This window comes from Somniosus microcephalus, chromosome 11 (assembly GCF_052327205.1).
Source record: "Somniosus microcephalus isolate GS21.2 chromosome 11, FLI_Smic_1.0, whole genome shotgun sequence".
In the NCBI taxonomy this organism is placed as follows: domain Eukaryota; kingdom Metazoa; phylum Chordata; class Chondrichthyes; order Squaliformes; family Somniosidae; genus Somniosus; species Somniosus microcephalus.
The window spans coordinates 119,152,329-119,167,577 of record NC_140997.1 but is presented as its reverse complement, the minus strand read 5'-3'; the positions used below and the strand labels follow the sequence as shown (position 1 = coordinate 119,167,577).

Below are 15,249 nucleotides of genomic sequence, written 5' to 3'. Positions count from 1 at the left end.
TTTTTGAGCGCTTGCTGGTACCTGTATTTGCCAATGTTTTCTGGCATTTCTCACAGTTTCTCGATGATTGCTGGTGTTTGTCAATTGGATTTGTCGCCTAAAGGTTCAATTGTTTTCTTTCTGCGAGGCTAAAGGTCACCGTGTTGTTTTCTACACAGAATATGGGAGCTGTGAACATTTTTTTGGTAGAAAATTGAAAGTTGATGCTGGGTTTAACAGTCAGAGCTGCAGCAGCATTCCTATATTAACATCACAAATGCAATGTACTTCCAATAATTTACTGATAACAAAGGTTATTCTGAATGATCGCGGTTGCTGTTCTTTGCTGTCTCTCTCTAATTTAGATTCAGCACACAAGGTGCTGAGAATGGAAACTAATCTCTTTCAGAGACCAACATTAAAAATACCAGCCCGACAATTTTCAGTTTTGAACTGCTTCAGCCCTTCATGGTGATTCCCAAACTGCAATTCTACTTAAACATTGAAATACACACATATATATGTACACATATATCAACTGCACCTCATTCTACACACAGTATTGTTGCATATACATACCTATATAGACACCATGAATATTGCATATTTATATCTCTAATCTCTATACATGTATATGCCACAAGTAACAAGCAGCCAGTGGTCCTGAAGAAAAAGGAGGTAGCTGAAACATAAAACTGCAATTGTGATATATCTGTGCCTTTGCCATTCCTAACATGTCGGGTTGCCAACCCTCCAGGATTGCCCTGGAGTCTCAAGGAATTAAAGTTTGATCTGTTCAAGCACTGCTACAAGCAACTCTGGAGAAAAGTCATAGGGGCATGAAACAAAATTGTTTTTTTTCATTTTCTTTGAACACTTATTCGTTTATTAATTACGAAAATATTGGCGATGGGGAAAAAGACTTTGACTGTTGTGGCGAAAAATATTACTTCAACAAATTTCACACACTAGCCTGTCAAGGGTAAAGAGTCAAGCAGTTTATTAAGATTCAAATAGCCCAACAGTCTCCCACACAACAACGAACAGTTTTGACAGACAAATAGTTACAGACAAACAAAAGGTACCTATGGGGGCTGATCAGGGAGATAACTTAGAGCTCCACAGCTCTTTTCCTGGCTGTCTCCTCGATCGCTTACAAATCTCAGTATTTAAGTCTCCAAACCACAATGAGTCATAATTTCACGTGACATTTCTTTAAATTATATCAAAAGTTTATACAATGGAACCACCAGGTGCTCATCTTGTGACTTGCCTTATCTCCCAACGGCCAGTATCAATCAAGCGAGCCCTTTGACCTGTTATTGTTCAATCATCTTCGGTCCCTTTTGGTCCTGTGTGCAAAGTTTAAATGCATTTCGCCTGCTGTTGTCAGGCAGATGTGCCTTGGCCATTTATCCTTACCCATGATGCCCTGCTTCTCCTAAGTAAGATTTCTAAAAATCCACTTCAAACCTCCCTTTGGTCCTGGGCTACCCCAGCCCATGAGACCACCCTATATTAAATTATACCAATTCGTCCCGCCCCTTGTTCGGTGATCAGTCGATAGGTTAGGGAGGAATAGGTATCTGATGCCAGTGGCTAAATCCCAGTGTTCATCAACCTCTTCCTTTCCTCAAGTGCCTATACTATCTGCCGAGCGCGACGTTTCGTTCGGCATTTCCTGCAGGAGGAGCAAAACATAAAAGCAAATCCCAAAGCTAAGATCGGTTGGGCTACTACCAATACGTGTGATATGATTCATATCCACAGGTGTACACTCACATTTAATCCCCAGTTCCAGATTCTATTATACAAGGGGTTTCAGATAAAATTTTATTGATGTCTTTACTTTGTTGGTTTAGGTCTTGCTCTATTTTGTGATAATGTTTCATAATTTCCTTTGTTTCTTTCTGTCCACTTTTCTTGTTCCCATAATTTAGGGATAGCTTCTGGTTCTGGTATAACATAAGTCCCAATTCTTTTTTTTCATCGGGTTTAATGTTGTTAAGGGAGAAACTTTCCTCTTCTTGGGGTCTTGGCGGGTGTATATATTGATGTCCTATCTGCATTGGCACCTTTGGGTGAAAACAAAAGTTTGGCTGGGAAATGGGACAGGTCAGATCTTGGTATCCATATTTTTGTTCAGTCGTTGTGACACAAACTGTCCCATTGTCGCCCGGTGCTACCCTTGTTTGGTGTATCCCCCTTGGGTGTATTTCAAGGGTGCAATTGGTGGATTTCGCGAATCCACACTCGGCCATGTCTCCCTCGGTGGGGGGGTGTGTGCACACCCACGTCCTTTCCTTGTGGTGCCACCCGTTCGTTATCACCCCCCTTAAGGTTCTATTCTTCTGTGTGTCGTCTTCATCCCTTTCCCATATTGCCTTGGTAGGAACACCATAATATGTCACCCAATTTTCCCTCTGTATTTCTCCTATATTATTCACCTCATATAGGGGTTGTCCTTCATCTGGAAGTTGGAGAATGGCGAATGGCTAGTACAAAACCAATCACCTTAGTCCGCGGGGTCAGGCAATTGCCTGCCCTATATACTCGTCCCGTTTTACGCCCTTTGCATAGGCTTTTGATTGTGCCAATCCAAGGTTCCATGTCCTCATTTGTAATCCAATCAGGGATCTGTCCATTAACTATTTGTCCCATGTTATGCTGCACATTCGATAATAGCCAGGAGCCATACATGGAACATGCCAATTCGTTATGGGTTTGGTGAGATGCGTTTTTGATCCGATCAATAATTGTGTTAATTGTTTTTGCGTGGGGAGCTACTATCTCTTCCACCCCCAGCAATTGTTTTGCAGTTTGTCCTCCTGCCAATGCCATTTGTCTACTATTTTCAGTGGCTTGTTTCAATAACCCCTTTATTTTTGCTTGTGATACTTCTACTCCTTCACTTACTCCTTCTATGTAACTATTGCTAACCCTGCCGCATGCCCTGCCCCGACCATTTCTACGACCCCCCTCTTTTTATGTTGCTGTAAGATGGACTCTCCCTGTGGACCTTCTAGTTGTCTTGTCCACAGGGAATCCCACAATCGTTTTGTATGACTGCTGCACAGTGCGGGAATTTCAAGAGTACTCACATTAATGGCAAGCTTAATAACTCTATACAATACGTTAAAATACACTTCGTCTTGCGTCTTTTTTTATTACCAATCCCCCATTTGTCCCATCCTCCATCATTGGGCAAGTTAATGGGGTAGTGGTGGTTGTCTGCGGGTTGTTGGTGGAGGCGCTTTTACAGTCGGTGTAGTCTCATTTTTTGTACACCGGGTGCCGTTTACACAAACAACTGTTTCCCCCAATTTCATACTCGACCCACATTCTACCAATGGCAGTTCATCGGTTGTTCCGTTACACGACGACCCAGAGGATCCGGAATCAACGCATTTTACGCTTCCCAATGGACATTCACCCAACACTCCCCTTTCCTGCCATAATGCTCCGAAGAGGATGCACATGATGATTCACTCCACTGTTCTACGAGCTTATTGTTCCTGCAAAATAGAAGGGGACTGGTCATCACCAGCCTTATTAATATTATTCCATTCTTACTAATTCCACCGCAGCGTGTGGCGGTCTTTCGTCTGCCCGCCATTTATGAGAGCTCTTCCATATGTACCAAAAGAGATACACTACCCCGTTTATTATTGCCACTACAAGTACTCCCACTAAGTGTACCAGCTATGGCTCCTGTTCCCAGGTCTGATAACGCATCCGCCAATCCTCACTCTCCGCATATGGTATAACCTCTGGGTAATCCATTTCTATTCCCGTGCTGCCGTAATTGTGACCAGTGTTTCCATTGCCCTACACTATTCATATCTTTTTATTTGATCCCGTGGTGGGCCCACATCGGACCCTCCTGTAATTATACCTTCGGGCAGTCGCATTGCCCGACCAGTCATAAGTTCATACGGAGTTAATCCTGTTGTCCGGTTAGGGGTTGCCCTTTGTCTCATCAGGATAGCAGGTAGTAGTTCAGCCCAAGCCTGTCCGGTTTCTTGGATGGCTTTTGACAAGGCTGTCTTTATTGTCCAATTCATCCGTTCTACCATTCCCGAACTCTGCGGGTGGTAGGGGATGTGAAATTTTCGTTTAATGCCCAATATAGTGCATAGTGCTTTCATCACCTGTCCTGTGAAATGGGTTCCCTGATCGGAGTCTATTTGAGTGGGGATGCCCCAGCGGGGAATCGCCTCCTCGGCTAAAATTCGGGCTACTGTGGTTGCGGTGTTGTTTCAGGTGGCAAATGCTTCCACCCACCGGGTGAACAAATCTATTATCACTAGACAGTACTTTCTTCCTCGAGTGTTTGGCAGTGGTCCCGTAAAATCAATTTGGATATTCTCCCACAGTCCTTGCGGCCGTGGTTGATGGGCCATTCTTATTTTAATGGCCTTTCCTGGATTATGTTGGGCACATGTAATGCAATGCTGACAATATGTAGCAATGTCTCGTCTCAAGCCTGGCCACCACCAATCCCTAGAGACCTACTGATCATGGCATTTCGCCCTGCATGGCTAATGCCGTGATGTAATTCCATGAGTGTTTTTCGTATACACGTGGGGGCCGCCACCCTTCCATCCTTTCTCCCTATGGAGTCCTGGTCTGGCGCAGCTCCCCACCTTTCCCATTCTTTCTTCTCCACGTCCCGTACATCCCTGTGCAATTTTACTATATTAATGTCCTCCTCAGTTCTTATACTACTTACTGCTTCTTTCCTGGCTTCGGTTTTATTAACATAATTAATCCCCAATTAGGCTGAGATATCCTAGTGCATCTTATATCTGCGTTTTAAATTGGTCGTACGCAGTTTGTCGGACGTCCCGAGCTGCATTATTGGTGGGACACCATGTCCCGTCCTTTGTCCCATCTGGTAGGGTATTTCACTTGTCTCGGGGACATTTAGCCCGTACCAGTTGGTGGACATCTTTTTCATGCATGTCATACATTTCCTGCAAATTTTCAAAATTCAATATTTTTACTCCGGGGCTTCAGGTTGCCCAGAGATCTCATGATCTCCTGTTTTTCTAGAGGACTGAATGCCTTATATCTATGTTTGTTACTTGCTGCCTGTGCTCCTTGTGTCACCGTCAAAGGTGCAACGGCGAGGCCTTCTTCCTCCTCACTATAACATCCTCTCCTTCCTCCGTTTCATTATACGGAGGAGGTGGTGGAGCGGTAGGTGTACATAATCGGGGACCAAAGAGTCCCTTCTCGCTCTGACTCTCCTGAAGTTCTCTTAGTTTTTTTTAAATTTCTGCTCCAGCTGTTTTTAATTCCTCTATCTTTGGTTTCAGTTTGAGGGTACACTGTAAAAGCTGTCATACTATTATTACACCGGCCTTTTGGGTACATTTGTTTTCCTCTTTTTGCCACCAAGCCTTTTGAACGGCGGGGTCCTGATTTGGGTCCCATTCGTCTTTTAACATTTTGTCGATTAAGCCCTTCCGGTCATCTGCATAGAATCTAGTAAGGGTTTCTTCCTCACCCCAGTCTAATCCTTTCCCCGACGCCATCTTGTGGTCTGACCTTTCCCAGTTACATACAACTTCTACTTGAGTTTATGTCCATTCGGCCTCTCCACGTGACTTAAACCCTATCCCAATCTCGGGATCACGATCCTGTGATTAACGTACGTTCTCTACGTCCTTGCTTTCTGGCCTTCACGTGGGACTTACGCCCTCTTAATTCTGGCTCAGTCCGCTAGGTGTTCGAGATAATTAAGCACCCTTGTCCGTGTCGATCGCCCGGTATTTATGATTTTACTCGGCTCGTCTTACTTTTTTCTACTAATTGTTCGGTTTTACTTTGTAACACACATAACTGATATACTAAAAGTACTCCGGCTTTCTTTGCCTTCTTCTGTTTCTGTTTCTCCCACCAATTCTTTTGCTCCTTGGGGACAACCGAGGGATCCCACCCATCTTTAATCATTTTGTCTATTAAGCCCTTCTGGTCGTCTGCATAGAACCTACTAAGAGACCCTTCCGGCCCCCATTCAAGATTTTTCCCCGACACCATTATGTGATCTGACCTTCCCTCGCTTCCTCTGCGAATGAGTCTCTTCACGCAGGCCTACTTCTATTCTGCCACTTATTTATCGCGATGGGATCATCCCTCAATTCTCACACCAGTTCATGCGTATCACACATTCACTCACAGGTTTCCACCATCACCTTGTCCTCTTGGTGTTCCCTTCGACCTATTAAACCTTGGCCATCACGTGGGGCATTTGCCCTCTTAATTCCGGCTCAAGCTAGGCGATTGAGATAATTTATGACAATTGAAGCGACGGGGACACTCGTTTCTCTTACACACCACTTAAATCCCGTCTCCAAAAATATTCCTCCTAATATTCTCAATTATGAGAAACAAAAGACTGGACTCAAAATTCACACAGTTTATCTACCGTCTTTTATCGCAACGACAATGTCCCTTCCAATACTATAATTTACGCGTAAATTAAGACCATACTCACTCTAAGTCTAGGTGTGTCTCTTTTACCGATTCACAGGCTCTGCACGATTCGGATATTCGCTCCATAGACAGACGGGTGGCCGCCGGGATCATGGAATTCCTGGGTGGTATCTCAAATCTACTAACCCGCTTATGTCCTTTTGGCTGCCGTCCATCCACGTTTCGAAGTATCCTGCCGACTACGCCAAATGTTGTGGTGAAAAATATTACTGCAATAAATTTCACACACTAGCCTGTCAAGGGTAAAGAGTCAAACAGTTTATTAAGATTCAAATAGTCCAACAGTCTCCCACACAACAACGAACAGTTTTGACAGACAAATAGTTACAGACAAACAAAAGGTACCTATGGGGGCTGATCAGGGAGATAACTTAGAGCTCCACAGCTCTTTTCCTGGCTGTCTCCTCGATCGCTTACAAATCTCAGTATTTAAGTCTCCAAACCACAATGAGTCATAATTTCGCGTGACCTTTCTTTAAATTATGTCTAAAGTTTATACAATGGAACCACCAGGTGCTCATCTTGTGACTTGCCTTATCTCCCAACGGCCAGCATCAATCAAGCAAGCCCTTTAACCTGTTATTGTTCAATCATCTTCGGTCCCTTTTGGTCCTGTGTGCAAAGTTTAAATGCATTTTACCTGCTGTTGTCAGGCAGAAGTGCCTTGGCCATTTATCCTTACCCATGATGCCCTGCTTCTCCTAAGTATGATTTCTAAAAATCCACTTCATTGACTGACAGTCAAAAATCATCCAATTGGGTAACGAAGAGTCAGTTCACTTCCCAATTGGCCATGGGAAGGCGGGGCTCCACAAGGATGGACATGTTGGTGGACCAATGGTGGGGCGGGGCAATTGGAGATGGGGTCATGTGATGAAACCTCCAGGAATACATCCAACCAGAGTTGACAACCCTACGACCATGCAATTATGAAAGTTGGATGGGGCTGTACCTTGCCTGGTGAGAATGCAATGTGGTACAAAAGATTGGATTTGGAGAAGATGCAAACTGCTTTGAATTGAAAAATATTAATTTACTGCATTTACAGTTATATTTGCCTTTATCCTGAAGCACTTACACTGCCCAGTGCCCAACTACATACCTCCCAGTGACATTGGGCACCTCAGGTGTGTCCTTCTCATGCTCTGTGTGCTATTTCTTGTAGGGGGACCACAGCGGGACAGCTCCTACGGTTTTTGATGGCTGGTTTATATTCTCAATGGAAATGCTGATCGGGCAAACCTGGTGGGTTTTCAGCTGAAGATATTTTCATGTCTTTCTCAATCACTGCACAAACGATGCACAGCATTGCGAGACACAGCTCTGGTCCACATGCAGTTTCTGTTCAGCTCTGCCTTCTTTAAGAAATTTGAAAACCCCTTTTCGCTCTATGTAGCGTGAATTAACAGAAACAAAAAAGAGCAGTTCCGTTGAAACATTAGCCATTCTTCACTTTTCAGGCGTTGATTGACTCACCCGCTGTATATTTCATATTTGAGATTTCTTTTATGTAAATATAACAGATCAGATTTGTGTACTTGTTTAACAGTTGCTCTCATGTTCACAGGTTCCATCTGCTGCTATTCTTCTGAATGTTAAATACTGTAACTGCACCAATTGTTATTTTCTGCTGCCTACATCAGTGAAATATTTCTCAACAAAGTTAGCTGTGCACAAATGTGCTGGCAGCCTCGGACTGTGAAAAACATTATTTGCTCCAGTGTTTTCTGATTTAACAGTATTTGGCAGACTATAAACAATGGCTCAGCAACTGGGCTGCAGCTTGTTGGTTTTGTAATACCCCTGTAAATTGAAATATATTATAAGTACTATATCTGCACACACTTCTTATCAACTTTTTCCGTTAGAAATTCCTGTGTCCAGATTTATAATGGAAACTGCCTATGTAACTATGTCTCGTTATACTGCAGCTCCACAAGTGTCAAGAGAGAGCGATTACAGTGGCAATGAAAGTCACTATCATTCTCTCATAGGGAGGGAGTTCCAGGATTTTGACCCAGCGACGATGAAGGAACGGCGATACATTTCCAAGTCTAAACCGTGTGTGACTTGGGGAACTTGGAGGTGGTGGTGTTCCCATGCGCCTGCTGCCTTTGTTCTTCTAGGTGGAAGAGGTCATGGGTTTGGGAAGAGCTGCCGAAGAAGTCTTGATGAGTTGCTGCAGTGCATCTTGTGGATGGTACACACTGCAGCCACGGTGCGCCGGTGGTGGAGGGAGTGAATGTTTAAGGTGGTGGATGGGGTGCCAATCAAGCGGGCTGCTTTGTCCTGGATGGTGTCGAGCTTCTTGAGTGTTGTTGGAGCTGCACTCATCCAGGCAAGTGGAGAGTATTCCATCACACTCCTTACTTGTGCCTTGTAGATAGTGGAAAGGCTTTGGGGAGTCAGGAGGTGAGACACTTACCGCAGAACACCCAGCCTCTGACCTGCTCTTATTGCCACAGTATTTATGTGGCTGGTCCAGTTAAGTTTCTGGTCAATGGTGAGAGTGAGTTGATGGTTGACTCCAGGTCCCAGAGTTTCATGATTACTTTTGTAGCCTCTGGATAAGTTCAGTAATGTTCTTTTCAATGGTTCTGAAGTAATTATAAAAGCATGACTGCATTTGTTCTGAATTCAGGCTGTGCACTTTTAAAGGATACAAGGCCCATTATGTACAAGTTGATGTGGTCAGTGAATTTTCTTTCATTAGTACCTTGCAGTTTAGGGTGGACCTCCCTAAAGACTTAAAAATAATTGCAGACACCTCCACTGACCAAGTGCAGTGTTAAACTACAAACCCAGGTAACTTCAGAGCTGCTCGGCCTGACTTGGTTCAAATGCAGGAGTTCTACAAAGAAAGAAAAAGGTCCACTCCCAATTTGGGTAAGTTCCCAAACATGGTAAGTGCTGCAATGCACAATTTATCAGACTGAGCCTCAAAGAAAGGTTGAATCTTCCCTGAGTGGTCTGCACAGAGTGATCTTAAATGGCTTCTAAACAGAGAGTGTGAGAATTCGGAGCAGAGGGGGAAGGAGGTGCTGCTTTTTGCCTCCAGTTCTTGTAATGTTTTGTGTTACAGGTAAATATTTAATTTCATCTACTTATAACTTAAATTAGATCTAGAAATTGGTTAAAAACTAAACTATAAGCTAATTAATTAAATACGTAAACATTAATTAATTAATGAAATAAAACAATGTTATATAGCGATGGCAGTGCAGGCGGTGTGATGCAACTGGAGCATGTTTGTGGAGAGCATCGCGATCCCGGACTACCACATCTGTAGTAAGTGTTTGCATCACGAGGAACTTCAGCTCAGAGTTGTTGAGCTGGAGTCTGAGGTGCAGACATTGCAGGCCATCAGGGAGGCCGAGAGTCACCTGGAGACTTTGATCCAGGGGGCAGTCACACCCCTTAGGTTAAGTGGTGATACAGGTCTGGTTAGCAGTCAGAGACACGAGGGTGTGACTGCGACTCAGGCAGGTAAGGGGAACCCCAGGTGCAGTGCTAGAGGAGCCTCGGCCTTTGCCCTTATCCAACATGTATGAGGTTCTTGCTTCCTGTGTGGATGAGGGCAAATTCTGCAGGGTGGATGAGCAAATTGACCACAGCACACATGGTACAGGAGGCCATTCAAGTGGGGGGAGTGAAAAGAATGTGGTAGTGGCAGGGGACAGTATAGTCGGGGAGAGATACTGTTCTCTGCAGCCACGACCGGGAGTTCTGATCGCTGTGCCACCTGCCCGATGCCAGGGTTAAGGATATCTCCTCGTGGGTGGAGAAGAATTTGGAGGGGGAGGATCCAGTTATTGTGCTCCATGTGGGAACCACCGGCATAGGTAGAACTAGGAATGAGGTTCTGCTGAAAGAGTTTGAGGAGCTAGTGTCCAAATTAAAACGCAAAACCTCAAAGGTAATGATCCCTGAATTGGCATAGGGACAAACAGGTGAGAGAGTTAAACACGTGGCTCAAAGAGTGGTGTGGGAGGAAGGGGTTTTGATTCATGGCGCACTGGCACCAGTACTGGGGAAAGAGAGAGCTGTTCCATTGGGGTGGGCTCCACTTAAACTAGGCTGGGACCAGTGTCCTGGTGAATCGAATAACTAGGGCTGTAGGTAGAGCTTTAAACTAAAAAGGGTGGGGGGGAGGATAAATTTAAAGAGAAAAGTCAAGGTAATGGAGCAGTGTAGTGATATGGGTAAAGATAAGCAGTGTGTGTCGGGAAGGGACAGAGAGTTTAATGGCAATAGTGTATCAGTGAATAAGGTGAAAGCAGGGAATAATGGTAAAAATTAAAGGCTCTTTATCTGAATGCACAAAGCAATCGTAACAAGATAGGCGAAATAGTGGCACAAATATACATCAACAGGTTTGATCTCATTGCCATTACAGAGACGTGGTTGCAAGGTGACCAAGGTTGGGAACTAAATATTCCAGGGTACTTGAAGTTTCGAAAAGACAGGCAGAATGGAAAAGGAGAGGGGGTAGTCCTGATGATAAAGGATGACATATGGATGGCAGTGAGAAAGGATCTTGGCTCGGAAGATCAGGAAGTAGAATCAGTATGGATGGAGATAAGAAATAACAAGGGGCAAAAAACACAGGTGGGAGTAGTTTATAGGCCCCCAAAGAGTAGCTATACCATTGGACAGAGTGTTAATCAACAAATAATAGGAGCTTGTAACAAAGGTAATACAATAATTATGGGGGACTTTAATCTTCATATCGACTGGGCAAATCAAATTGGCAAAGGTAATCTGGAGGATGAGTTTATGGACTACATTTGAGACAGTTTCCAAGAACAATACATCATGGAACCAACGAGGGAACAGGTTATTTTAGATCTTGCATTCTGTAATGAGACAGGGTTAATTAGTAATCTCATAGTAAAGGATTCCCTGGGGAAGAGTGATAGAATTTCACATTGAGATTGAGAGTGAAATACTTAAATATGAAACTAGAGTCTTAAACTTAAATAAGGGCAACTACATAGGTATGAGGGGAGAGTTGACTAAGGTAGATTGGAAAATTAGATTAAAAGGTATGACAGTACATAAGCAGTGGCGAACATTTAAAGAAATATTCCAAAATTCTCAACGAATATACATTCCATTGAGAAATAAAAACTCCATGGGGAAAGTGATCCATCCGTGACTAACTAAAGGATAGTATGAGATTAGAAGAACAGTCTTATAATGTTGTGAAGAACAGTAGTAAGCCTGAGGATTGGGAGAGTTTTAGAAACCAGCAAAGGATGACCAAAAAATTGATAATATGGGAGTAAAATAGTAAGAAATATAAAGACAGATTAAAAGAGCTTCTACAAGTATGTAAAAAGAAATAGAGTAGCAAAAGTAAGCATTTATCCCTTGGAGGTTGAGACAGGAGAAATTATAATGGGGAATAAGGAAATGACGGAGACTTTGAACAAATATTTTGTATCTGTCTTCACAGTAGAAGTCACAAAAAGCATAGCAAAAATAGCGGGGAACCAAGGGGCTAATGAGTGAGGAATTTAAAGTAATTAAGATCAGTAGAGAAAAAGTACTTGAGAAACTAATGGGACTAAAATCTGACAAATCCCCTGGACCTGATGGCCTCCATCCTAGGGTTCTAAAAGAGTTGGCTGAAGAGATAGTGGATGCATTGGTTGTGATCTTCCAAATTTCCCTAGATTCTAGAACTGTCCCCGTGTATTGGAGGGTAGCAAATGTTACTCCGCTATTCAAGAAAGGAGGGAGAGAGAAAACATGGAACTGCAGGCCAGTTAGCCTGACATCATGTGCTTCAGGGCACTTAGAAAATCATAATATGGTTTGGCAAAGTCAACATGGTTTTATGAAAGGGAAATTGTGTTTAACAAATTTATTACAGCTTTTTGAGGATGTAACAAGCAGGGTGGATAAAGGGGAACCAGTGGATGTTGTGTATTTGGATTTCCAAAAGGCATTCGATAAGGTGCCACATAAACGGTTGCTACACAAGATTAGGGCTCGTGGGGTTGGGGGTAATATATTAGCATGGATTGAGGATTGGTTAATGGGCAGAAAAAAGAGTGTAGAGATAAACGGGTCATTTTCCAGTTGGCAGGCTGCAACTAGTGGGGTGCCACAAGGGTCAGTGCCTGGGCCTCAGCTATTTACAATCTATATTAATGATTTAGATGAAGGGACCGAGTGTAATGTATCCATGTTTGCTGACAATGCAAAGCTAGGTGGGAAAGTAAGCTGTGAGGAGGACACAAAAGCGACTGCAAAGGGATATAGACAGTTTAAGTGAGTGGGCAATAAGGTGGCAGATGGAGTATAATGTGGGGAAATGTGAGGCTATTCACTTTGGTAGGAAGAATAGAAAAACAGAATCTTTTTTAAACGGTGAGAAACTATTAAATGTTGGTGTTGAGAGAGATTTCAGTGTTCTCATACAGGAAACCGAGTCAGCACGCAGGCACAGCAAGCAGTTAGGAAGCTGTGCTAAACCACTGTTATAACCTGTCTGTGCCTGTATGTGTATTCCACTAGGTACAGGTCTGGACATGCCTCGGCTGACTCCTCCCACTATTCCAGGTATATAAGTGACTACCTCCCAGTCCCTTAGTATTCTGGACGGGTCGACCACTCGAGACTAGACCTTCATTCTTTAGTTAATAAAAGCCTGATTGTTACTCGCTCAACCTCAGTCTTTTGAGTAATTGATGGCGCATCAATTTTATTAACTAAATTTTTTATAATGGAGAAGATCCTCACACCAGCATGCCTGGACCTGGACAGTCGGGAAGCGGACGCTTCCACCAAGTTTGCTCACTGGCTCACGAGCTTCGAGACATTCCTGACTGCCTCCACTGCAGTCGAAACGGATGCGGACAAACTGTCTGTCCTGTTCTCCAAGGTGAACCACCGAGTGTACTCAGTCATCCGGGACGCGACCTCGTACACAGCCGCCCTCCAGCTCCTCAAGACCCAGTACACGCGCCCTGTGAACGAAGTATACGCTAGGCACCTTCTGGGGAGTCGCAAGGAACAACCTGGGGAATCGACTGAGGAATACCTCCAAGCACTGTCCGTGCTTGGCCGGGCCTGTGGGTGTAAGGCGGTAACGCCCACTAAGTACACGGAGGAACTGATCCGGGATGCCTTCGTAGCGGGTCACAGGTCCAACTACACCCGACAGCAACTGCTGGAGCAGAGTGACCTCACCCTCGACAAAGCCTCCGACATCGCACTAACGCTGGACGCTGCCTTCCGGGGCATGGATGCCTACTCCTCTGCACCGTGGACGCCGCGGGGAACAACAACCTGGGACACGGTAGGACAGCCCCATAGCACCGTGCCACCCCAGCCACAGCCCAACAACGGCCCAACTACCGCAGCAGTGTCCCAAGGCCAGACAGCAGCATCCCAAGGCCAGAAATGCTACTTCTGTGGCCAGGCCAAACACCCCAGAGTGCGCTGCCCGGCGAAGAATGCGACCTGCTCGGGCTGCGGGAAAAAGGGACACTACGCCAGCGTCTGCAAGGCCAAAGCCACCCCGAACGCCAGCAGCGCCGCGTGTCGGCCGTGTGAGCCGCCATCTTGGGCCCCCAACAGCGCCGCGTGTGGGCCGTGCGGGCCGCCATCTTGGGCCTCCCCAGCCATGTGCGAACCACCGCAGCAGCAGCCATCTTGGACGACTCCAGCCACATGGGAATCATGGACGCCGCCATCTTGGACACCAGCCGGGACGCAGCAGATCGCCAACCCCCCCCCATCTGATACTCGCAGCGACACACCGACCCCTACGCTGGCCTCTGTGACGCTGGACCAAACGAGACCGCACCAGCTAACTCGGTCCAAAATGGACGTTAAGGTAAACGGCCATGCAATAAACTGCCTTTTTGACTCCGGGAGCACAGAGAGCTTCATCCACCCTGACACAGTGCGGCGTTGCTCTCTCCCAGTCCTGCCTGCGCACCAGCGGATTTCTATGGCCTCCGAGTCCCAGTCAGCGGACATCGGCGGCTACTGCGTGGTGACACTAGTAGTAGACGGGACTGTGTTCAATAATTTTAAACTCCTGGTCCTGCCCGACCTCTGCGCTGCCGTTCTACTGGGGTTGGATTTCCAGTGCCACCTCAAAAGCGTTACGATGGCGTACGGTGGCCCCCTCCCCCCACTCACAGTCCGCAGCCAGCAGCCTCCAAATTGCCCGCCGCGCACCAGATGCAACCTCTCCACACTCAGAGTCCCACCCCCCCCCCCACTGTTTGCTAACCTCACCCCCGATTGTAAGCCCATCGCCACAAAGAGCAGGCGATACAGTGCCGGGGACAGGGTTTTCATCAAAACCGAAGTGGAACGGCTCCTGAAGGAGGGGATTATTGAAGGCAGCTCCAGCCCCTGGCGAGCCCAGGTTGTGGTCGTTAAGACCGGCGAGAAACAGCGCCTGGTCACCGACTACAGCCAAACAATAAACCGCTACACCCTGCTGGACGCCTACCCACTCCCCCGCATAGCTGACATGGTCAACCAGATCGCGCAGTACCGCGTCTTTTCGACCATTGACCTGAAATCAGCGTACCACCAGCTTCCCATCAGCCCTGAAGACCGCCAGTATACTGCTTTTGAGGCAAACGGCCGCCTCTATCACTTCCTTAGGGTTCCCTTCGGCGTTACTAACGGGGTCTCCGTCTTCCAAAGGGAGATGGACCGGATGGTCGATCAAAACGAGCTGCAGGCCACTTTCCCTTACCTAGATAATGTGACCATCTGCGGCCATGACTTGCAGGA

The 15,249-nt window shown here is 45.6% G+C and overlaps 1 protein-coding gene across 1 annotated transcript in view; it reads left to right on the top strand.

Annotated features, from left to right (window-relative positions):
- Window positions 1-15,249, top strand: part of LOC147110843 (voltage-dependent calcium channel subunit alpha-2/delta-2-like) — a 2,842,873-nt gene that overhangs the window by 619,382 nt on the left and 2,208,242 nt on the right. Inside the window, exons 5-6 of the mRNA XM_085999971.1 lie at window positions 7,646-7,738; window positions 8,048-8,178. Coding sequence (XP_085856097.1) covers window positions 7,646-7,738; window positions 8,048-8,178 — 224 coding nt within the window. The remainder of the gene's footprint in view (window positions 1-7,645; window positions 7,739-8,047; window positions 8,179-15,249) is intronic.